The following is a 23,881-nucleotide window of genomic DNA, read 5'->3' as shown; positions in this document are numbered from 1 at the left end:
AAAGTGAAAAGATGGCGACTAAAACACGTTTACCAAATATTGTGCTGGCGGGAGTTGCAGCACAAACGAAGATAAATTCGTGTGTGGTTGCAGTTCGTAGTGAAGTAATTTCCTCCTAAATCATCGTCCTCCTCAATCGCTTCAAATTGACCAATCTTTGGAAAGTCGGGAAATCTCAAGAGCGCAACTTTAAAGCATCATTCGAAACCTGGTTCGGAACCGAAAAGTTGAACGATTGGTCACTCACCGGTGATAACTAATCAACCAACTTTTTTATGAAATACGATGTTTGACTCTTTCCTAATGAGCCCATCGCTATGTTTTAAAATCAAGTTAGGCTATTTGGATCAATATTGTAATATTAATCCCCGATAAACTTATATTATCTAATATAAAAACCATTTGAGCACATCTATCAAATATATAAGTAATGTTATTGATATTATGTGTCATACAAAATTGTTTTTATGTGTGATCACACATCAAAACAATAAATACCAAAAAATAATTCGTTATGTGTGTCACACATAAACATCATTTGTCCAGACACATTGCAAAAATATATGTGTACGAAACATAAAATAAATATTTGCAGTTTTTGCAGTGTAGCGTTGCAAGAGTTTAGAATACCGATCCACAATGGCGTTCGACTCTTAAATCCACCAAAGAGTTCGATCCCAAAATCCACTGAAGAGTTTGATACCTAAATCCACCTAAGAGTTCGATTCCGCAATCCACTAAAAGAGTTTCAGAAATGGTTGAAGTTTTCTTCGGAAACTTCAACCTTAACAAAGAGTTATTTAGAAATTTTCCGCCACGCATACAAACCGTTCCCGACGTTGCCGACATGGAGGATCAACCAGCACGAGCACCGCTGCCACCACGTCCATTACCTCAGTAGTCGAAAATGTCGACATTCAGTAGCCGTTTTTATATTAAAGTCAGCTTAATTGTCAAAAAATGAATGTCATTGAGTAGCTGGTGCCAACGAGGAATCGCGCATTTACACAAAAAAATTTGTTTTGTCGAAGCTCTTTTTAAAGTTTCTCTTTTTACAAAACGGCTAAATGCACAATAGTTGGTTCTTGAACCACTGTGCAATTGATTTCCAACTAGGCAACGAGGGATGCAACAAATGTGCCGCTGTAATTGAATGAATGTCAACCATTTTTACCCTGCGACAGTGTTACCAGATTCACAGATCGTCCGACAATTTGAGGTGATGAACGAAATTTGCCTTCACTCCGCCAAATGGTTACAATAAATAAACTACGGATTCAGATTAAAAATTATCGAGGAATATCTATCCAGATTCTGTATTTTTGTAATCCTGAAGAATTTTCGACGAAAATCAAATGGAAAGCATCTCAGGTACTCAATAAATCCACAACATGCTCCTTTGCTCCGCTTTCCCATATACGAATTCACTATTGAAGTAAACTGGCATCACTTTGCCGCAGTATGTTGTTTTTATTTGTGCATTACTGAAACTGTTGGTAATTGTAATTGTAATTGTATCTTTATTAACGGTAGCCTGCTAGTTTACACTGTTTATCAGGTCAAGGAAAGTTGGTTGGTTGCACAGATGCAAGAAAATTTGTGGTAAAAAACGTGAAATTATTACAATTATACAGTGATTAGTGAAAGTACTAGTTCTACAATTGAAAAAATGTAAGTACTGACATAATAAATAACCATTGTGATCGGTCCAGACACTTTCCGTAAAGAATTTCCTTGGCTCTCTGGACATTATGTACCATGCATATCCACACGAATGCAATGTTATTCTCTGTTAGTAAGCTGCAAAGCTAACTCATTTCTAGTACGGACGTTACGTAGATAATAGTTCCGTTCAATGAAGTAGGTTGAACATTGTTGAAGTTGCTGCATCCTGCTCTTACCCTTGATGACGAATAGGCAAGATCAGGATGCAGCAACTTCAACAATGTTCAACCTACTTTATTGAACAGGACTATTCTTTTGCCTATACCTATACATATATAGATAACATTGACTTTCGCTAAAATTTGCCCCGAGCTACGTTAAGTCAAACAGTTCGTCAATCAAAAGTAAAAAATGGGTTTGATTTTACAACTAATTTCTCTCATTTTATCCACAGATGCACATCAACAACATGACTCAACAACCCAACGGCGAAAATGGTTCAAACTCGAATCTTTACATGCGCTTGCAACAGTCGCAAACCATTCGGGCCAACATTCAGAACATCTCCCAAATACTCAACACGGGTCTAAGCCCGGAAGCGCTGGACCTTTGCGTTAAGCTACTCGAAACGGGTGTTCACCCGCAAGCCCTGGCCGAAGTTGTGACGCAAATAAGACGCGAGATGGCAGCATTAGAAGCGGAACAACAGTAAAATGAAACTCTAATCTCACAACACAACAAAAGGAGCGTTCTTTCCATTAACTATAATGCAAATTGTTGAATAATATAGAGCTTTGAAGAACTACGTGTACTTACTTGTCATTGAATTTAATCAAACCTGGCCATATCGTCTTCCGAGGCCGATGCAGCTGAAGGATTCTATAACATTCCCCAGAAAACCATTCCCCAGAAAACCAATCCCCAGAATTCCATTCCCCAGAATGTACCATTCCCCAGAAAACCATTTCCCAGAAACCCATTCCCCAGAATGTACCATTCCCCAGAATTCCATTCGCCAGAATGTACCATTCCCCAGAAAAAAATAAAACTATTGCTTTAATTCTGAATGGTTTATATTAATAGCTAAACATCAAATATTTATTCGTAAAAAATCACCGGAAGAAACATCCTGCCAAAAATTCTTATTTGACAAGAAAAACTTCGGAAATAAGCATGATTTGCCTTTACAATTTAAGCTATTGGTATAATTATTGGCATCGCAACTGCTTACTTTTTCAACATACATTTTTCCTTCTTTTCTGCATAGGCTGTTCTTTCGAATTGTACTTTTCAGTAAATTATCGGCATCAAAACTTCTTACATTTTCTACGTAATTTTTTCCTTCTTTTCTGCATAGGCTATTCTTACAAGTTACACTATTCAGGTAATTATCGATACCACAAGCACAGGTGTTTAGAAATTTAGAAAAAAAATATGAAATAAATATAACAGCAATTTTAACACCGGTGGAGGCTGTAATGCCCATAATTTCCCGAAAAGTGCAATTCGAAAGAACAGCCTATGCAAAAAAGAAGGGAGAATCTATGTTAAAAAAGTAAGCAGTTGCAATGCCGATAATTTCTTGAAAAGTGCAACTGGAAAGAACAGCCTATGCAAAAGAAGGGAAAATTTTTGATAAACATATAAGCAGTTGTAATGCCAACAATTCTTATAACGACTCAAACATTTGTTTTAACGAAGAAGGAAACGTAACACTCTGATAATTGCCATCGTACATCGATTTAACAGTTTATTTGAAAATTTGATAGTTGACCAACTGCCAATTCGCGGCGCTCGCATAGTTTTTGTTTGAGTTTGACGTTTGCTCACTACTGCCACCTAGTTGATGATTGGCCAAATTCAGTCCTTTTAGAATTAAGCGAACCTATTTCCGAGACTAAAATTTAAATCGAAAAATCTCGGATACTTTTTCAAAACGACGTATCAACATAGCATTTGCGTGTATTATACGTCGTTTTGAAAAAGTATCCGAGAAATGTTCGAAGTGTTACGTCCGTTTGACTGTGGTGACATTGTTTTCCTTGCGGTATTCAAAAACCCAACACTGTTCCTTTTTTTAAACAAGCTTTTTTTTAGAATTTAGGCAATTGATACAATTATTGGAATTATAACTGCTTTCATTTTCAACATAGACTTCTCCTTCTTTGCTGCATAGGCTGTTCTTTCGAATTGCACTTTTCAGGAAATTATCGGCATCACAACTGCTTACTTTTTCAACATAGATTTTCCCTTCTTTTCTACATAGGCTGTTCTTTCGAGTTACAATGTTTAGGCTAATTACAATCGGCACCACAAGCACAGGTGTATAGAAATTTGAAAAAATATATAATAAATATAACAGCAATTTAACACCGGTGGTTGTAATAATGCCCATAATTTCCTGAAAAGTGCAATTCGAAAGAACAGCCTATGTAGAAAAGAAGGGAGAATCTATGTTGAAAATGTAAGCAGTTATAATTAAAAAAAAATACTAATTGCCTTAATTTTAAGAAGAATATTGTTTAAAAAGAAGGAACATTGTTGGGTTTTTGAATGCCAAAAGGAAAACAATGATACTTTTTCCCTTCTTCATTAAAAATATTTAGAATTGTTGGCATTAAAACTGCTTATATGTTCACTTTTTCTATTCCATTCCATAGTATTGGAATAATGATGAAAGCCCTTCTCATACCGCATGAATGAAGAGCCTTTGAAGCGAATAATTGGGAACAGCCATTGGGATGGATCCCTCCAACCGTTTGCAAAGAAAAACGTGGTCAGTTGAGTCTTTAGTATCTTGTACACTGAACAACATCAGAAGAATATGCGTTTTCTCTGTAAATTTTGCACATCACTTTTAAAACGTTATTCATCGTAAAACAAGTGCTGCACAATTTTCACAAATCTGTCAAAAACAAAACATTTTATAGCAACGCAACTAACAGTTTGTAAACTTTCAAGATAGGTTTAAAGATCAACATGCAACTGTGTACAATGGTAATTAAACGTTTGAACCATTGTAGAATATTTTTATGGATATGTATGTATGTACATTAATTTGTTACATATACCGTACCAGAAATAGATGTTTGCTCGTAATAACACTATAATGTTAAAATCCTTGCCTATAATACTTATGACACACATGTGATACAAGAATCACTGTACAATTACGCTTGAAATGAGTTCCATACTGAAAATTCTCTCAGTTCAAGTCAGTCTTGTTAGAATTTTCTTGACACTGCGTACCGTTGTACAGGAATCATACTCGTATCACATGTCTGTCCGGGGTATAACATATCATTATGATCAACATTTTACTGTTTGTGTATCGAATTAAACTTTTTAGCAGAGTATATTAAACTTTTCTGGGGAATGGTACATTCTGGGGAATGGATTTCTGGGGAATGGTGCATTCTGGGGAATGGATTTCTGGGAAATGGTACATTCTGGGGAATGGTACATTCTGGGAAATGGTTTTCTGGGGAATGGAATTCTGGGGATTGGTATTCTGGGGAATGGTTTTCTGGGGAATGTTATAGAATCCAGCTGAAGCATCTTTTTCCCTTGGTTGCGGTTCAACGGTCTCTACGACCGGTGCCATATGCTTTCGTTTCTTCTCGTTGAATGCATACTGTTGGATTCCGGTGTCCTGACTCTGCGGGATGGCTTCGAAGCTGGTGAACTCCTTCGGCCTGACAGTCGGAGCTAACTTTTCTCCGAGAGCGGCCAACGATATTAGAATGGCTTCTTCCGTGCGAACCGTTCTCGATCCCTGACGCGGAACTGTGTTCAGATATTGGTCAAACAGCTGCTCGACGCTGTCGACATTGAGTTTATGGTCGTTATCCAAAGCTGGTTCCAATCCGAGAACTCCTCCGAAAACTACCAGGACATGTTTGTAATTCAGGCTTTGTGGTTCCAGCTCTTGGACGTTGGTCCCCGTGTCTGAAGTTCCAACAGTCAAATCATATCCCCCTTTGTAAGGACTCTTGGTGAACACCTGCGATAGGGAGTTGGCTATTCGCACCGTGTAACCCCAGTAGATTCCGGTTTCCTGTCGTGGCTGAGCCGGCGGAACTACTTTAGCACGGATCTTCTTCGACTTCAAATCCACCCCTGGTGGCATTTTGACCGTTACGCGCACTCCCGGATCCAGATGGGTATCCACCAGGACGTCGTTCAGCAAGCCCACATTAACAAAAGAGGATTTGTCGTTTTTGGTGGGTTTGTTGGTCACGATCCCTTCACGGAATTCGAACTCGCTAGCTTGACGAAGATGGTGCTGCGAATCGAGAGGGCTAAGCAAGCCGCAAAATTTAAGGTCGTTGTGAATGGGGAAGAAAAACTTCCTCAAGTATTGCGGACACTCGAGATATTGCAGGATTCGAGCCAACTGAACGCAACAGCGACGAGCCGATGTGCTTCCCTCGGATGTATCTGGAAATATACATATCATTTATTGTAGTATTTCAACTTTTTTGAAGGATGAACAGAATAATTCTGAGCAGAAGGAAACGTTCACTACTCACCAACGGTTCCCAATTTCTCCGTCGCCTGATTGCCGGTGGTTCCGCAATCGTCAAACACGACCACTTCGTCCACCTGGAAGATGCAAGCTGCCCGCGCAATTTGGCCGGCCAGGTACGTTCGCAGTTCGGGCGATTGGGCATTGTCCAGTATCGATCCGGGTACAGCGATGCTCAAGGTTGACACCAACTCCTTTTCCGCCACCGCCTCCACTTTGACTTCAACAGCGGCTGCCTTGTCACGCTCCACCTGTTCGAACTCCCGCTGCACTCGTTTGAGCAGCCGGTCTTGCTTTTTCTTTCGCTTCAACTCTTTCCGCTCGATTTTTTGCCGCTCGGTTAGCTTTTTCGGAACGTGCGCGTTTGCGGCTTTTCCCGATGTTGGTTTCATGGTTTTTCCGAACTGTTTTTCACGAAAATTTAACTAAAAACTGATTTTTGAGTAAAGTTTTTATCTAAGAACCCGAGTAAATAAACAAGACAAAAGCACGTGCAGTGCACTGCTGTTTACAGCGAACCACTCCCTCGGTGTGGTGCCGCTGCCAAAGTACAAAATTCAAAAAATATCAATAAACCGCTGCCATCAAACGGGTAAACTGTCAAAACAAGATTCGGATGATGCTAACAAAAACTTACCGCTAACGGCGTCACTCGTAAACAGTTTTCCATAAAATAGTTCAAAAGTGTCTGAAATAGTGCGTGAAATCGGTGTTTTACTGGAACAGAAGCCAACATGCCACCCCGGAAACGTAAAATCAAAGTGGTGGTACCGACCAGTTCGCCGGAAAAGGCCAAGTTCAGTGTAGTCGTCATACAGACCATTCTGAACGCGCAGGAAAGTGAAACCAGTCATGTAAAGCTGATCAAAGAACTGAAGAACATCTATCCCACGGTGAGTGCTGTTATTTAGACGATATTCCTTGATTATTAGCTTTTCTCGACGCTCATAAATCTTTGCTAAAACTCTGCGCAACTATGAGCACTGGGACGGGATTCGTCAGTTGATTCCACCAATCAGCTCAAGACGGGGAAGACGGGGTAAAAGATACACTCCAAGAAACAGTATTCAGTATTATTTTATTATTATTATTTTATTCAGTTTAACGTTAGCCTATAGTTATAAACTTTTCATTAGGTCAAGGAAACATACATTAGGGGGATTCACTAAACAGCGTAAACTGATTAAACGTGGTGATCACCAAGGCAATCTTTGATTATTTTATTCGCAAAATCATGAAACATTTCAAATAAGCAGAAAATCATGGCTTACGCAGCAATTTAATCTGTTTAGTGAGTACCCCTATTATAAATTAATACAAATCGTTGCTGCAGACAACCCGTTGTAGTACACATTCTACATTGTCTCGATACTCACCTACATGTGTGAGCAATGAAAATGAAGGACAACATAGCCGATGTAGTGAGCAAGTTTCGAACGGCAAACACGTGCTGCATGTAACGGGGGAAGATGTCCTAATCCTGGTTTCGTTGGCTAAAACCGCAACAAAATTAAGTTTTATCATGATATGGTCTTCATCCAATTTCCCATATTGCTATGTGCGTTCAAGATGCAAACGGTGCCCAAATGCGCTTCAAACGCGGTAACACATGTTACCAAAGGAAACGTAGCAACCATAGCCAATATCACCGCCAACCTAGGATTCGAAAGCTCCCACTGACATCGGGTTACTTGTTGCGGATTTTTAGAAAAATTTCCACTCTGCGGTAGCCGCCGAGTTCTACCACAGCTGTCAAAGTCCTACCGCAGGCTTGAAAATCATCCTATCATTGAAACTGAAGGCCAAATCAAAGCATGCTTGCAAGGTGAATTGAACTGAAACCCAACAACAAACAATGATCATCGGCGTCGTATCCAAGGCTATCCAAGGCATCGCTAGGGCTCGCTAAGGTAGATCGATGATACCTCAGTGAAAATCAGTAGTCTGACAGCTGCGGTAGCTTTTCGTTCTACCGTAAAACGGAAAGTTTTCTCTAAATTAGCAATAGAAAATCTTACCGCATTTGGTGCTCCCGCATTTGATATTTGCATTTTGAATGCACACAGCAATATAATTGGACTGAACATCCCATACAAACCTTCAAATCATTTGCGCCAGCTCAGTTTTCAACCGATTGAGCTGAATCTTTCACAGATTGTTCTTCTCATCCAAAGGCACGATTCTAGAGGGTGCCCCGTGAATTTTGATAACTTTTTTTTCGCTTCATACAAATGTGGGCCGGTCTAATCTTGAAGCGGATAGGAACGTTATCTGATCCCGTGGCATTGGAATGAATTTCAGACATTTTCAGCGATACCTCCGCCGCGGTAGTATGGCAGAACCGGAAACGTGGACGTCTCTGATCGATATTGCGATGCACTGGTTCATCATTTGTAGCTCCAGGGTTGATGGTTTCGGGAACAGGACGAAACATCTTCACGTCGATGCTGTAAGAAAAATCTACATCTAGTTTCCATGCACTCAGGCAACTGAACATCGACTTTCAACGGCTAAACAATATAAAACAGCGACAAAAATTAATACCTATGTTCATATGGCCTTTATAATTTTCGTAATGATCATGTAAGTTTTCATATATCTGATCTAACTCTCATTGATTCAAAATTCTTAAGGGCAAGACTACACAAATTAGCGTGCTTTGATATGTCGCATGGTACGGTTCGGTTCAGTTTCACATTTGGTCACTTCCACCGGTGTTCGGATCACTAAAATGGCCATAACTTCGGAACGGCTGGAGCGATATGAGCCATTTCCAATAGCAAACGAAGGGGTAAAATTCCGGTTCGATTTGCGCTTAAATCGGCGAATGGAAAGTGCCATTAATATTAATAACCTTTTTTGTACACAGACATACACACATTACATACACACATACAGACATCATCTCAATTCGTCAAAATGAGTTGAATGGTACGTGGCTATACGAATTGCTGAGTGAAGACTATTATAATAGTCAAATCGTCCTTAACCTTTCAGGACGCGCGCCATCAAGCAGCTGAAACTGCACCGCGGTCGCGCTGTATACGACGAGCGAGCTTTTTTGGTAGTGTTGTACTTTTTACAACGGCGCGCGTTCTGAAGGGTTAATATCGTACTTACAAAATGATAAGTTCAGTAACGAAAACTATGAACAAATTTTCAGAAACAATGGCCCGTATGATTAAAAAGTAGTAACTACTCGTGCTTTGTATTATCGTCGCACCACCAAATCGAAGTCGTCGCTAGAAGCACATGCGAAGTTGCAGCTGCGAAGTAAATTTGAATCTACTTTTTCTGTTGCGCATCATTAAGCTAATTAAGAGCAACAATATGCACTAATCCAAATTGAGTTGCGACATTTCTAAGTAGGTTAAAAATTAATTTTCGCACGTTCGGTCACTTCGTATTTCGACCAAAAGCATAATAGTTAGGTACTACTTTGAAATATGATCCACGCCAAAACTACTTTGGTATGAATAAAACCATTTTTCGAACATTGTAGTAGATACTACTTTCGAAAATTTCGATGTAGTATTTACTAGGGAATCGCGCCACTTGGGCGGAGCTTCTATATTCGTCTGTTTTCCACTATAACTCAGTCAAATTTTAACCAATTGACACAACTTTTGGAATGTGGTGAGATAGGTATAGTATCTACCCGTGTACAACATTTCAAGTCAGTTGGTTCAAAATTGACTGAGCTATAGTGGAAAACAGACGAATATAGAAGCCACCGCCCAAGTAGCGCGATACCCTACATCCAACATTTGTCAAAATGTACTTTGTTTTTGTTTTGGTTGCTAATTCTTGGTTGCTCTTCGACCAATAAGCAATCCAGAACACGCTATTTTTTTCTCGCTCATCGGCTGTGTTGGCAACGCACAGACAGGGATAGGGTGCGACTCAAAACTCTTTGCGTGCCGCACACTCTGCTACGAGACAGCACAACAAACTAGAAGGAGACGAGTACGCGCAATCGGTTGTGTGTTGCTCGCTTACTTTGCCGCGCGCTGGAGCTCTCACGCTCTGTCGTATGCACTCTCTCGGTGCTTGTCTCCGTGCTTGGCACTTGGCTTGATACTACGCACGATTGGAAAAATTTCGAATCAAACGACCCATCACTTGTCAACCCTTGACAAGCTTAACAACTTTGCCGAAAACACAAACTCTTCAATTAATTTATTAATTGATTTTTTCTGTTTGGAGACAAGCGCAGTCCCAAGCACCGTGCATTACTCCTTGCGCCGTAGAGCTAGTGCTGCGATTGTCTCTCGTACAATTACGAAAGCTCTCACTCATACGTCTCTTGTCTCTCGGCAAAACGGGAGACGAGCACTTGCGATTGTGTGAAGCACACGCTTTTTTCGCACCGCACGGTGCATGCCGCCAATCCCTGCGCACAGAGCGCTGCAACACATGCACAAATGACCGAATGTGTTTAAAATGTGTGCGCGCCACACACATTCCATGTGTTCCCGGCCTCATACTCATTTTTGTGCGGCTCGGTGGAAACGGAACAGTCAAACGTCTCCCGAGCCGCGGCCAAACAGTTTGGCATATGTAAACATGAGGTGGATTTTCGTGATTTTTTCCATCGAAGAGCTGGAAAGCAGATGGAAATGGAAATGTTTTTGACGCATTTTCAACTGCTTCAGCTATTCGATGGAAATAATCTCTGAAAATCATGAAAATTGAATCTTTTTTTCTAAATTTCATAAACAAAAACTAATATGGAAGCGGATTCCATATTCCGGGCGTTCCACAGAATGTGTGTTTTCCGCACATGACAAGACTTCATGCACCCGAACACATGAATGTGTACGACCCATGCAATACACAAAATGTGCGGCATGTAAAGAGGGTCGATTTGAGAGCGACCAACACAGCCGCTGTGTCGGTGTGAGTTAGCGTGAACAAATAAATTATTATTAAAAAACAGTGGTTTTCGCAGCACGTATTTAAGTTATAAAATACAAAAAGAGTACTCCACATCCGACGCACACGGCACCGCGACATCGGCCTGAGGTCACGCCAGTACTGTAGAATATATTTGTCTCAAACGAGCAATTTGCATCCGCATTCTTTCCGTGTTGGCGTGCCCACGACCGCCGCCGCGCCACGGGCATAAGATCCAGAACACTTCCCCAGTATCCTCAACTCAACATAACCACTATTTTCCAACAAAATTCATAACAAACACAACACTATCACGCCGCGCCTGAGACGCCGCACCATCTCTGGCAGGTTATGTCAAGTCCGTCGTAACTTGCAATTCGCTTCTTTAGCGGTGTTGAGATAATTCCATATTCTGAATCTGCATGCAAAACTGAGCCGAAATCCAAGTTTTCATGAATTTTGGTGCCCGGGAACCTATTTTAAAATCAATAATTGATTTATTGATAATTATTTGAAGTTTGTATGGGAGCAAATCACCCCTCGTCGCATTTTGTACTGGGCGAAGCTGTCAAGCAGTTCCCCAGCTGTCAAAAGGTGATTTCGAAAAATCTCTTCGAAATCGATTTTAGGTACCAAAATAAAGTTCTAAAAATCTGAAAAAAATCATAGTGGTTCAGAAAAAGGTGCTCTTTCGTATGAAATCAAAAAATCAATACATTTTTCTTAATTTAAAAACCCAATTGCATATTAGCTTATTTTTTTGTGTAAATCTTATCTGGAGGATTTTTCGGAAGAAAGTGGAATAGCCTAAAGAGAAACATAATAAATAACTGTGTAATAACCATGTTCTGCGGTTAAAAATATAAATTTTGATTTCTGGACTGACCTGGAGCGCACGCTTTTCAAATCGACTATACCTATGTTGCATTCTTCTTATCTGATTGTCTTAACATATGTACCTAGTGTGGGTCATCGGAACCGTTTTCTCAGATCAAAGCTTTATTGGTTCCGTTTCGGGTCCTGAGTATCTGTGCAAAATTTGAGCACGATCGGTTGCGTCTACACTTTGCGCATTGCAATTGAAATTTGTATTGCTGTGTGCATTCGAAATGCAAATATCAAATGCGGGAACACCAAATGCGGTAAGATTTTCTAACAAGTAACCCGAAGTCAGTGGGAGCATTTGAATCCACGGTTGGCGGTGGTTTTGGCTATGGTTGCTAAGTTGCCTTTGGTAACACTGTGTTACCGCATTTGAAGCGCATTTGGGCACCGTTTGCATCTTGAACGCACACAGCAATATGGGATTTTGTATGGGAAAACATACTTTTTAGCATTTTTGTCATAAGTTGAAAAAGTTTGTCTGAAACTTTTTAACCGATACTGTAAAATAATAGCCTAGGATGTTCTGAAAAACTTTGTTGAAGACCGCAAAGCGATACGATGCTTGTGAAAATAATTATAACTAACGAACCACATGCATATGTTTAAGTTTTAACATGTATTAGGAATAACAATAGCAACAAAATCATGCTGTTTCGCCAAGCAATGCTAACGCTATAACTTTTTTAATGATTTTTTAATGATTTTTTAAAGATCACTTCGCGGTCTTCGACAAAGTTTTTCAGGACACCCTAGGCTATGTTTTCACTTTATCGGTTACATGGTTTTATAAAAAATCGAGCTTGTTATGAGAAAAATGCAAAAAAGTGTGTTTTCCCATGCAAAACCCCATACAAACTTCAAACGCGATGCGCAAAACGTAGACATAACCGATCGTGCCCAAATTTTGCACACTTATTTGGGTCCTAAAATGGGATTTGATCTGATGGGATACCATTGAATTTTTCATTTTTCCATACAAACGATGACCCACTCTAAGTACACATAAGTTAGTACTGGTCTTTTACTTGTTTGAGAAATATTTCATAACGAACAGGGATATACCAATTTAATTAAACTTGAATCACAACATGAACAGCTACATAAATGTTGGCAAAACTCAAACCAATTCTTAAAAGCAACGCTTGTGACAATGCCAAATGTACGACCCAAACGGTTTTCATGTTCAATAATTTTCTGAAATCCAAGTTTTGGCTCGACCACAAAAACACCGCTAAGCCATTGTTGTGCTTCAAGTTCACAAAAGTCAACCAAGCACGACAGTTATGCTGCTGCACTATCTGACCAGACTATAGGCAACCGACCACATCGGCGACGGCCGGTGGCAGTCGGACCGGGGTCATCGGACGAGCGACCAGTAGTAGGTATGCGGCCGGTAGAGCACACACTCTCGATAACGTTGTCCATATTACCGGTACCGTGCCATGCCCTAATACCGTGTGCCTCCTAATACCGTGTATTTGACAAAAAACTCAAATATTTTACTAAGTATATTTTTTTTTAACCGTGTAACTAGTTCAATCATTAGCATATTAAACCTTCTCAAGTTAGGCGTGATAAATTTGTCACATATGTACAATAACAAGCAATTAAAAATATTTACAGAATGTGAGTGCAAAGTACCAATACACGGTATTAGGGCATGGTTCCATTTGTGTTCCAAATACCGTGTTTCGGCTAAAACTTGAACACTGAAAATATTATTGATACTTTTTACTTTATAAATCAGTTGCACAAACCTCTAGGCAACGTTTGACGCACAGGTTCTTTTAAGTATGAACTTAGTATGATTGATATAGTGATGATTCAAAGGACCGCCAATGTATGCGGGTCACATACACGGTATTAGGAACAATGCTATGTTTTACAATTTTGATTTTAACAATGGATTAAACATTTGGAATTCCATTATTTATATTTATTATACATAATACACACAATAAACAATAATATAGCGTTTGAAAAATCAAGAAACATAGATTATTGATTTTTACAGGGCTCTTTGAAGTGAAGAGCATCCTTAAGGTCACGGTATTAGGGCATGGCACGGTAACCTTTGGATAGATACTTCTTGATATTGTGAATTTGGGGAGCATTGATCGTAATTCCATCATTAATAAATGTTTGAAACACTTACGGCAAACAAGAATTTTTAAAACAAAGGCTACAACTGGAATACTTTGGCAATTTTGAAATGTTGTTTAAATAAACATTGAACATTATCCTTCAATTGTTGGTTTGTCGGTCAGGTTGAAATATAAGTGGAATATTTTCATATCATCCGACGTTTCGAACCTTGATTTGAGTCTTTTCCAGGGAAGATCGACGAAGGGTCAAAATGTTGGATGATGTAGAATTATTCTACTTTTATTTCAACCTGACCGACATGGAGTAACTTCGCTAATTCCTCGATCGTAACAAAAACAGGATTTTTTTTACTGTTCAAAGTAGGACCACCTTTTGTTGCGAACTGTTGTTGTCACAATAAGCACATATTGAGACAACGTCCTTTTCGTTGCATGTTGCTTAAAAATTATTTGCCTGCTAGATTTTGGACTCTTAATTTGATGTGTGTACCATTTTTTTTCCAAATATCGGACTTCTAAAGTTGTTTTTATCACTAGTCACAATACAGTAGACGTTCGGTCGTTGCAAACGGTTCAACTGCAAGTCCGGTAAGTGAAACAAAAATTAGCAGTTATCGCACCGCTATCCGTCAAAACGGTACGCCAAGTTAGCCCAAATGAACAATCTAATGAATGTTTCTTTCATTTAACGTCAATTGATGGGGTGTTGACGCCTATCTGACGTTGCAGTTATCGAATTTTGTTCGCTAACCCCACGTCTCTACTAGACAGAAATGTCTTGCCATTTTGCTGGACAGATGTGTCATGACAGAAATGTTTTCTCGCTGTTTGCATGGAAAGCATTGGTGTTGATCATTTCTGTTACGTTTTCTCTTTCTGGCAGCAAAATGGCAAGACATTTCTGTCTAGTGGAGACGTGGGGTAAGTGAAACGTAAACTAAACATGTTGCAGTTATCGAACGTCTACTGTACCTATGCGTAGTACCATAGTGTCACGTCGAAGGTGTGCCCGAAATAGAGGTGGACTTCGAGGGAGAATTATTCAATCTTAATATTTTAAAGAAATTGTAACTCTTTCAACATATTTTTTCCATGAAAGTTAATTTCCTAATTGATACCAACTTGGCCAAGCATTAGGCGAGGCGCAAGAATAAATTCGATCATTAATATTGGTCAATGCTTAGATAGGGAAGTGGAACCATCTCGGCAGGGGTCCTATTTCGGGCACTTTTCTGCTATAAGGGAAGATTCAAATATTACGTCCATCATTTTTCGGGATTTCTAGACCCCCCCTCCCCCCTCTGTCACGCAATTTTCCTATACCCAATACACGTACTGTCACACTTTCTAGACCCCCCCCCCCCCTCCCCCAAATGTTGGACGTAATTTTTGAACGTTCCCTAACTCAGCCAATTCTGAACCAATTGACACAATTTTTGGAACGCGATGAGATACATATATGTTCGAACGCGATGAGATACATATAATGTCGAGTCAATTGGTTTGGAGTTGACTGAGTCATAGCGAAGAGTGACCAAAATACCGTCCGCTGCCCAAGTTGTTCGCTACCCTAGATGGAAATTAAATAAAAACCATATTGCGCTATCTTTTTATAACTGCTTGTTCATTTTATTTTATTCTTATTAGCTTTATTAGGGAGATTTTCAGCCCGAGGCTGGTTCATCTCCACCATTCTATTTTCATTTTGCGCTGAAAAGACGCATTCGGGGAACCAGCGTTTGGGGTAACGTTTTTAGACATTCGCACCAAGGAATACAATCACATTTTTCGTCAATATTTTATTGCAGATACCTCATGAATCGTTCATGAAATCCTTCATCCAATCGCTGAAAGGTGCCATGCAGCATGACGAAACCAACGAATTCGCGAACAACCGACTGAAACTTTGTGCCAAGTTCATTGCCGATCCGGACCACAGCGAGCAGGAACTTACCCATCCGATCATCATCACCGCCTTCGATTGGCTGCTGAATACCATCAGCCCGGCTGCAATCGTCCGGTTCCGCATCTGCCAGTTTGTCAATCTGGTGCTGAATGCGATGGGACCGGAAGCCTCGTTAGATGATGACATCTGCGACAAGATCCTGCGCTACATGTTGGAACGGATGCGCGATGTCGCTCCTAATGTCCGTGTCCAGGCGGTGCTGGCCCTACAGCGTTTGCAGAACCCGGACGATCCGGAAGATTGCGTATTTCGAACGTACATCTACCACTTGGATACGGATCCATCGCCGAAGGTTCGCCAGACGATCATATCGTCGCTGGGTCGGAACTACCGAACCATTCCGTACATCATCGAGCGCCTGTGGGACGTGGAGGAGCGTGTCCGGCGGCATACGTACCTGCAGATGAGCAGCTACCCGGTGAAGCAGTATAAGGTTGCTCAAAGATTGACGTTCCTGGAGCAAGGACTGAACGATCATTCGGAATCGGTTCGGAAGGTGGTCAAGAACGTGATGATCCCGCAGTGGTTCGAGTCGTACCAAAAGGATTACGTGGCGTTTGTGAAAGCGTTGAAGATTGATGCCGACGAGAAGGAGTTGGTGCGGTTCCGTAATACCGGAAAGTTGGCCTTGTTCGAGATTTTTTCGTGAGTATTTTTTGAAAAGAATACTGAATTTAGAGACTTTAACTTGTAAATCTTTTCAGAAAATATGGAATAGCCGACGCAATGACCATGCTGGGTATGCGCGAAGATGATAAAACGGTTCCGCTAGAGAATTTAACCATTGAGACGGCAGTTTGTTGGCAGGCGCTGTTGGAGTTCCTCCAAAAGACCGAGTCGGATGAGTTGGACAACTTGATGGTGGATTTGTCCACGTTTTGTAACTACGTCAAAGTGTGAGTTTGTTATTTTTTAAATAGGGTGGGGCGGGGCAAGATGGGTCGCATAAGGATGGATCACCATAACTTTGTAAATACAAATTGTATTGGTTTGTATTCGTCCGCTACTCTTTAATACACTAGTTAGCCATGCTAAAAGTCGATAAAAAGTTCATTAAATACAAAATATGATGTTAAACGAGCAGTTTTAAAAAGTGATCGATTTTGCACCGTGAAAAAAGTGCGGGGCAAGATGGGTCACCTTTTAAGTAATTCACATTTTCTCAACGAAAAACGTCAAAATATAAAATTTGTTCCGCATTCATATACGCTCCATATCCATACTGAATAAACAAGAGCTACTAGTAAACATTTTATAGATTTATTTGGAATATAAAAAACTTTACGATTTGAGTGGTCCTAAGGCGACTTGAAAATCGATGTTTTCACTAAAAAATTATCATACTTTTATGTTATAATTTTGAGTGTTCATTCCGCTTGATTGGAGTCATTTATGAGATAGTCTTGTAATAAAAAATAAATAACTTTTGAATACTCCAAAAATACGATCAAAATTGAAGGTGACCCATCTTGCCCCGCGGCCGTTTATATGGAGATTATATGGAATGTATCGCATAAGAAAAATGGATAAAAACCATTTTTATTTTTTTATTTCCAATGAGAATGAATAATTTTTCAATCAATGCCCCAAACTTTTGTATATTCATGCTGGTCATCTAACAATATTATTAATCTAAACAAAACATGAGTAATGCGCCCAAAAATGGTACTGACCCATCTTGCCCCGTGACCCATCTTGCCCCGCCCCACCCTATTAACAAAAACAGGATGGCCGCACAATAAAAAAAGGGGAAATGCGAGAAAAAGTCAGGAAACTTGTCTCATTCAGGAAATAGAGATGTACAGGTCAAACGTAATGAATCAAGTTTTTCAAATTTTGAAAATTTATGGAAGAAATGCATCACATTTTTTCTCTGGTAAAATTTGGGAAAAAATCCATGGAACAATTTCTGTAGTAATTGGTGTGATTTCTTCTGGCGCTATTTCTTGTGAAGCTGCTGTACTGCCCCCACTCGCATAACAGTCCCATGTTTGCTGGGTTTCCTATTCATATGGGACTGTAATGCGGGTGGGGGTAGTGTGGGTGGTGTAGAATGAACAGGGTGATGTTTTACGGCAAGTGTCATATTTTAACCTGTTTTAAACGTTTGTGGTTTATGGTATAAGGTTACTTACCTATTTACGATCAATAGTCTTCTTGAAGTTCAAAAAAACTACTTCAAATGAAATAAGATAATCAATTGCTCGCTTTCGAACATTACTTACCTCCAAATTATTACAGATTTGCCGAAACACCAACTGCATGCAACTACATCCGTTTGCTGGCCGAAGATCCATCGATGATCACCGATAAGCTGCAAAAAATGTACTTCCAATCGATGCTGCAAATCCTACTGGAGATTGTCGATTCGTACGACTTTGGTGACGAGTTTGGGCGCGAAACACTGAAGAAGATTCTAGCGGATGTTCTCTGCTGTTGCGATCTGGACGAGGATAACGTGAAGATCATCCTGTCGATTTTTGAGCGTTTGATCGGAGATGTGGAAACGCGATTCAAGTTCTTTGTCGATTTGATTAACAGTGTGCTGGAGCCCTCTCGGACGGATGTTTCCAATTCATCCCGTTCGCTGGTGGAGGAATATTTGGAGAAGAATCCGGATAAGAGTCTCCAGATGCAGATCACCCGGCTACGGTTGACAATCATGGACCTGAAGGAGCAGGAAATGGAAAAGGTGAATCGGAAGGACTATGCTGGAGCGCAGAAGGTCGCTGAAGAGCTGAACTCTGCAAATGAAGAGTATGCTACGTTGTTGAAACCGATTCTGATGGAGGTTTCTTCAACCAGTGAGGGAAGCTCGCTGTTTAGGGAATCCATGCTGAGACCTAAGAAGATCACAAATGCTACCATCAATAAGTGCTTGCAGATTTCCTTTTATCTGGTGAACAGTTCAACGGTGCAATCATTGACGCCGATAGTGTGCGACCTGTACAAGACTTTCATCAGTCGCTACGTGGAATCCGCCGAGATTGCCACCAGAGATTGGGCTTTGCGTTGTTCCGTAGCGTTCAGCATGTTGTACGATGGACTGTCGAAAGAAACGTTCCAATTGCTCTATCATCAGTTCTTCCGTAACCACTGCACTAGGATCTGGCAAACCTCGATCGAAGGAATTTTCGAACTAATGGATCATTACGGATTTGAACATTTCGATGTCGAGTCGAAGAAGGACGAATCAAGGAAAAACACGCGCCAACTCTTCAACACCATGGACTATTTGGACCAGGACGACGATGCGAATACCTCAAGCACCGGAACGGGGGTCGACTTGATGCGAATGATGACACACTTTTTCGAAACCTGTGAGGACAATGTCATCTGTTCGGCTATCGTGGACGGTTTCTGTCGGTTGATCCTCCACGGTCACTGCACATCCCAAGATATTATGTCCAAGTTGCTGCTGAAGTATTTCAATCCCACCACCGAACCCAAAACGCAACAAATCTTGGGCATCTTCTTCGAGTGTTTGATCAAGAAGAAACGTCAGGAAATTCTACAGAAGGCATTGCTTCACACACTGTTCACGATTCTGGAGGCTCCCAATGACAGCCCCCTACAGGAGGTGAAACCGGAACACGTGGTAAAGTTTGTCATCGATTCGACCAAGCCGGTGTTCTGCAGTCCGGGATTGAATCCGCACAATACGATCGCGATATCGTTTTTGCAGGTAAGATCCAATACTGTCGAAAATGCCATGCTCTTCCAAAATTTCCTGCTAGTCTAACTTCCTGGATTTCCCCAGGTCTTCTCTGGAATGTGGTAGTAAATCAGAGCTTATTTGCAACTAGCCATTGCGGTTTAAACTAAAGTGTCTCGCTCGACTATACCTAAGTGATGAATGCTTGTCGATTTGACAGGTGTCCTTCTCGATTGAAACTATGGGAATGGGTTGTGCTACTTTTCTCCAAATAACGTATCCCTAAACGCTGGTTTCCCGAATGCCTCATTACAACGAAATTTACTTCCCTGAATGGCCCGTATCCGCGAGAAGAGTACATTCCTTTTATGTTCGAAGCAATCTTTTTCACAAAAAGATGATTCGGGAAAGTGGGTTAATCGAGGAAAAATAACATTCGGTGAACATGACAGAGGAGAGGATGACATCAGATCCATTGCTGCAAATTTGACTTTTCCTCTTTTTTTCTCAGATTCGTTAGTTCAAACTACTAATTTAACTGTACAATTTCTAATCTTGTTCTTTACTATCTGCAGGTCATGCTAGATAATCTCAACTACAAAGATCTGCTGAAATTACTCAGTAAAGAGTTATTGACTCTAGAAATCTCGGACGATGCGGTACTCAAGAATGATATCACCCACTGCATCGATCAGATTCTCCAAGAGCAAACGCTCGATCCTAAGATTATCAAGAATCTCAAAGATTTCAAAGAGATGCTTCAGGGTACCTATCGGGAGTCGCTCACATTCTCCTCGTCGCGTGCTCCTCCAGCAGCTGCACCCGAAGAACATGATCCTGACCATATTTCGGATCCCGATGAACCTCCGGAAGCACCCTTGGACGAAGAAGAACCTCCCAAAGATCCCAAGGAAGTACCTCAGATCAATAAATCATCTCTTCAGAAGGACGACAGTGTCCTTACTCAATCGTCTCCGGCTAAATCCGCTCCCGCCCCTGCTCCAGCTTCGCCCGTCGTTCCTCAAACCCCAACAACTTTCGGCTCTGACAACACATCCGGAATGAAATCTCTGCGCAAATCTATGAACGTTTCGGACAGGAATGTGGCCAGAGAAGTGTTCAAAGTCCCGGATGCGAACGCTACTAAAAAGCTACGCCAAAAGCTACAGAAAGCAGCTGACAAAAAGACCAAACCCGATAAGCAACCGGAAAAGGACGAAAGCGACGAATCTCCCGCATCACCTGAGAGCGATGAGCCCGAACCGGCAGCGGAAGAATCGTTTGCCATTCCTTCGACGCAGGACATTTCCGGAGTTTCGTCCATCGACGGAGACAGGTCGATACTGCATCTGGAGATTCCGGAAACGCAACGCCCCATGGAAGGACAAAGCACTCCGATCCAGCGGACGCCTACCAAGAGGAAGATCTCCCACGGGAGTACCGAGGAGGAGGAAGAGGAGATAGTTGATTCATCGCCCAATGTCGTGGTGAGTTTGATATTTTTCTTACTGTTAAATTATCATCGCTTATGTTTTTTTTTCTTTCGCAATTTCAGACAAGTCGTCGGGATCGCTCGATGGTACGCCCTCCGGCATCCGCAAAATCGATTGCAAAATCGCAAAGTGCTGCCAAAGTGGAACAACCACGTACTCGCAATACTGCCCGAAAGGAAATCATCAACACGAAAGTGATGACCCGGAAGTCTCTCACGGACATAACCGGAGGTATCAAAGGATCCAAACGAGGCAGCCTTACCGGAATCGAACCCTTGGAAAGAAGCCCTCCAGTGCGAAGGAAAGATCGCAGCTCCGGTGAGGGAAGTAAAATGCCGGAAAAGTCTGCGAAAAAAGATAGCAAAACGACGCCGGCTGTCGCAAAACTACCCTCGAAACGACTAGCAGCAGCAGCTGATCAGGAGAAACCCGCCTCGGCAAACAAAGAAGCAGCTAAGGAAAAGGAACCAGCTGAAAAGTCCAAATCGACGATTAAAAAGCAGACAAATACAGCTAAAAAGGCAGAAGAAGCTAAAACCGATTCACCCGCCATAAGAACAAGTAGAAGAAATTTGAACAAAGACGACAGTAGTGCTACGTCCTCGTCGAAAAAGAACAGCGAAAAGCAGGCAGTCGAGAAGAAGACCCCTGCCAACAGTAAAAAATCCGCTCCAGAAAAACCAAGTCCTACAGCAGTGCCTTCCGCCTCCAAGCGAACAACGCGAAAATCCTCAGACAAATCTAGCACCCCTTCTAGTGAGAAGCCGGAGAAAGGATCGACTCGGTCTGCTTCCAAGCCCGTACCACCAGAGAAACCCACCTCCCGAGTCTCGCTAACGCGCCAAAATGCCGTACAGGAATCCGCAAGTTCGACGCCAACCGCGGCCAGCAAATCGCAACCCAGCAGCAACAGCTCAACGAAAAATCCTGTGAAACGCACCATGTCCACCCGGGGATCGAAAGGCAGCATTGCTGGATCTCCGGCGGCATCGCTGTCCGTGTCGTCCATCGGTTCGGATTCTTCGACGATGGCAAGCCCCGTGCGGCCCAAAAGGACGGCCGTTACCCCACTCAGTGGCGAAAGTGCCGTCACAACAAGAAGCACATCCACCCCGACCCGGCCAGCTCGGAAAGCTGCCAAAAAATAAAATAGTGCGAAGAGTTTGTTTGTCAATTTGAAATAGGTTAAATTTCCTTTTGTACGTAACTAACGCCACGAGGTCGTGAAATAAACTAGTACACGGTTATTGAATAATACTTATTCAGTTATCACATCCATTTCTTTATCCTTCAACGAATCCAGAGTTGCAGCACATACGGTAGCTTCGATGCACAACATAGACTGTACAAATGCGAAGCACTCACGCCAGTTGGAAAGGCTTCTGGCATAAATTTCTAAAACTCTAAGTTCATATGTTCAACAACAAAACGCAGCCTCTAATTCCCAGAAGAAGGTGAAATACACACCGAAACGTAGGACAGTAGTTGCTTAATAAAGACAGAAAGAACGGTCAAACTAACAAAATACATATGTTCATAAATATCAAACAACGGAGCTATTGGTGAATGAGCATGACACTCCCGTATCATATCTGGTATCTGGTCTGGTCTGGTAAACACGACGACGATAAACTAAATTCCCTTCATCTCGGGCGAGTACGCACAACGTACAATAATTCAAAGTAGTCAATCCCGAAGATTGATAACATCGTACCCGAAACCGGTCGACAACAAAGGTAAGTTTAAACCCATTGACGATTGTAAGAACGATAAGTGTCTTGTTGTGAATGTCATGCACTCAGCATGCGAACATTAGCTCAATAAACCAATAAGTGTTAACCGTTATGTGTCCGACAAACTTTTTGCTTTTTTCTACACCGTGCTTTTTAAATGGGCGCTGGGTACCCGGGTACCCTGTCGGCCACATAAGGGTTAAATATTAGGGTCTCTATAGCGGAGGTCTTCTATTATCTTCATCTAATAACGTGCGAAAATGATGTTACCCGCGAGGTGAAAAGACAGATTGCAGCTGCGAATCGGTCCTTTTTCGGTCTCCAAAATCAGCTGAAGTCCCGTAGGCTGCAAACGAAGGCAAAACTCGCATTGAACAAGACTCTGATTCTTCCGGTCGCTTTATATGGCCATGAATCGTGAGCTGATCGGAGAGCCTTTGGAGTCTTCGCACGTAAAGTGCTGCGAACAATACTCGGCGGTAAACTGGAGGACAACATCTGGCGGCGTCGTGTGAATTACCACTTGTACCAAGTACAGGGGATGGCCAAAATGTTTGGGATAGGCAACTTTTTTTCTCCCACAAAAAAATTCAACATGCTGTAACTTTTCATAGAGTGCATCAAAAAATCTCAAATTTTGACTGTTTGTCAACCTATTACATATATGTGCATCATTGGCACAAATTTGGGCTCGATTGATTCATGTTTCGCAAAGTTAGAACCGTTCGGGTAAAACATTATTTTTTAGACAACTCATTTTTTAGTTGTTATATCTCGGAAACCAGTGAACCGAATTAAATAATTTTTTTAACGTTTATCAACAATGTATTGATACTTAATACGACGTTATAAAATATAATATTTTCTCACGGCGAATTAAGTTATACCGGGTTGAAATTTTTACCCATATAGAGAAAAATAAGTCAAATTTACAATACCACACAAAAATTACTAA

The 23,881-nt window shown here is 41.3% G+C and overlaps 4 protein-coding genes across 4 annotated transcripts in view; 3 read left to right on the top strand and 1 right to left on the bottom strand.

Annotated features, from left to right (window-relative positions):
* The window catches only part of LOC109398403 (uncharacterized), a 698,553-nt gene that overhangs the window by 550,425 nt on the left and 124,247 nt on the right, over positions 1-23,881 (top strand). The window lies entirely within an intron of this gene.
* On the top strand, positions 1,515-2,470 carry LOC109622111 (mitotic-spindle organizing protein 1). The gene is made up of 2 exons (XM_062853883.1): positions 1,515-1,671; positions 2,120-2,470. Exon 2 carries the CDS (start codon positions 2,120-2,122, stop codon positions 2,375-2,377), a length of 258 nt encoding a protein of 85 aa, XP_062709867.1. The 5' UTR covers positions 1,515-1,671; the 3' UTR covers positions 2,378-2,470.
* Positions 2,440-6,683, bottom strand: LOC109622110 (putative methyltransferase C9orf114). Its single transcript, XM_020076326.3, has 2 exons — positions 6,198-6,683; positions 2,440-6,105 (listed from the first exon to the last, which is right to left on the bottom strand). Exons 1-2 carry the CDS (start codon positions 6,583-6,585, stop codon positions 5,024-5,026), a joined length of 1,470 nt encoding a protein of 489 aa, XP_019931885.3. The 5' UTR covers positions 6,586-6,683; the 3' UTR covers positions 2,440-5,023.
* On the top strand, positions 6,741-22,440 carry LOC109419688 (condensin complex subunit 3). The gene is made up of 6 exons (XM_019693938.4): positions 6,741-7,086; positions 15,888-16,690; positions 16,750-16,941; positions 18,287-19,730; positions 20,276-21,187; positions 21,256-22,440. The coding sequence occupies exons 1-6, from the start codon at positions 6,928-6,930 to the stop codon at positions 22,339-22,341; spliced, it is 4,596 nt and encodes a 1,531-aa protein (XP_019549483.3). The 5' UTR covers positions 6,741-6,927; the 3' UTR covers positions 22,342-22,440.

This window comes from Aedes albopictus, chromosome 2 (assembly GCF_035046485.1).
Source record: "Aedes albopictus strain Foshan chromosome 2, AalbF5, whole genome shotgun sequence".
Lineage (NCBI taxonomy): Eukaryota > Metazoa > Arthropoda > Insecta > Diptera > Culicidae > Aedes > Aedes albopictus.
Note: the sequence above shows the minus strand (reverse complement) of the source record. Positions and strands in the feature narration are given on the sequence as shown.

What these genes read in the sequence shown, in the direction of transcription:
- LOC109419688 (XM_019693938.4), top strand. Translation starts at nt 6,928, where the DNA reads ATGCCACCCCGGAAACGTAAAATCAAAGTGGTGGTACCGACCAGTTCG. An exon ending in TGAAGAACATCTATCCCACG is followed by an intron (nt 7,087 to 15,887) that starts GTGAGTGCTGTT and finishes ATTTTATTGCAG; the next exon opens with ATACCTCATGAATCGTTCAT. An exon ending in ATTCATCGCCCAATGTCGTG is followed by an intron (nt 21,188 to 21,255) that starts GTGAGTTTGATA and finishes TCGCAATTTCAG; the next exon opens with ACAAGTCGTCGGGATCGCTC.
- LOC109622111 (XM_062853883.1), top strand. Translation starts at nt 2,120, where the DNA reads ATGCACATCAACAACATGACTCAACAACCCAACGGCGAAAATGGTTCA.
- LOC109622110 (XM_020076326.3), bottom strand. Translation starts at nt 6,585, where the DNA reads ATGAAACCAACATCGGGAAAAGCCGCAAACGCGCACGTTCCGAAAAAG. An exon ending in GGAGAAATTGGGAACCGTTG is followed by an intron (nt 6,106 to 6,197) that starts GTGAGTAGTGAA and finishes GTATATTTCCAG; the next exon opens with ATACATCCGAGGGAAGCACA.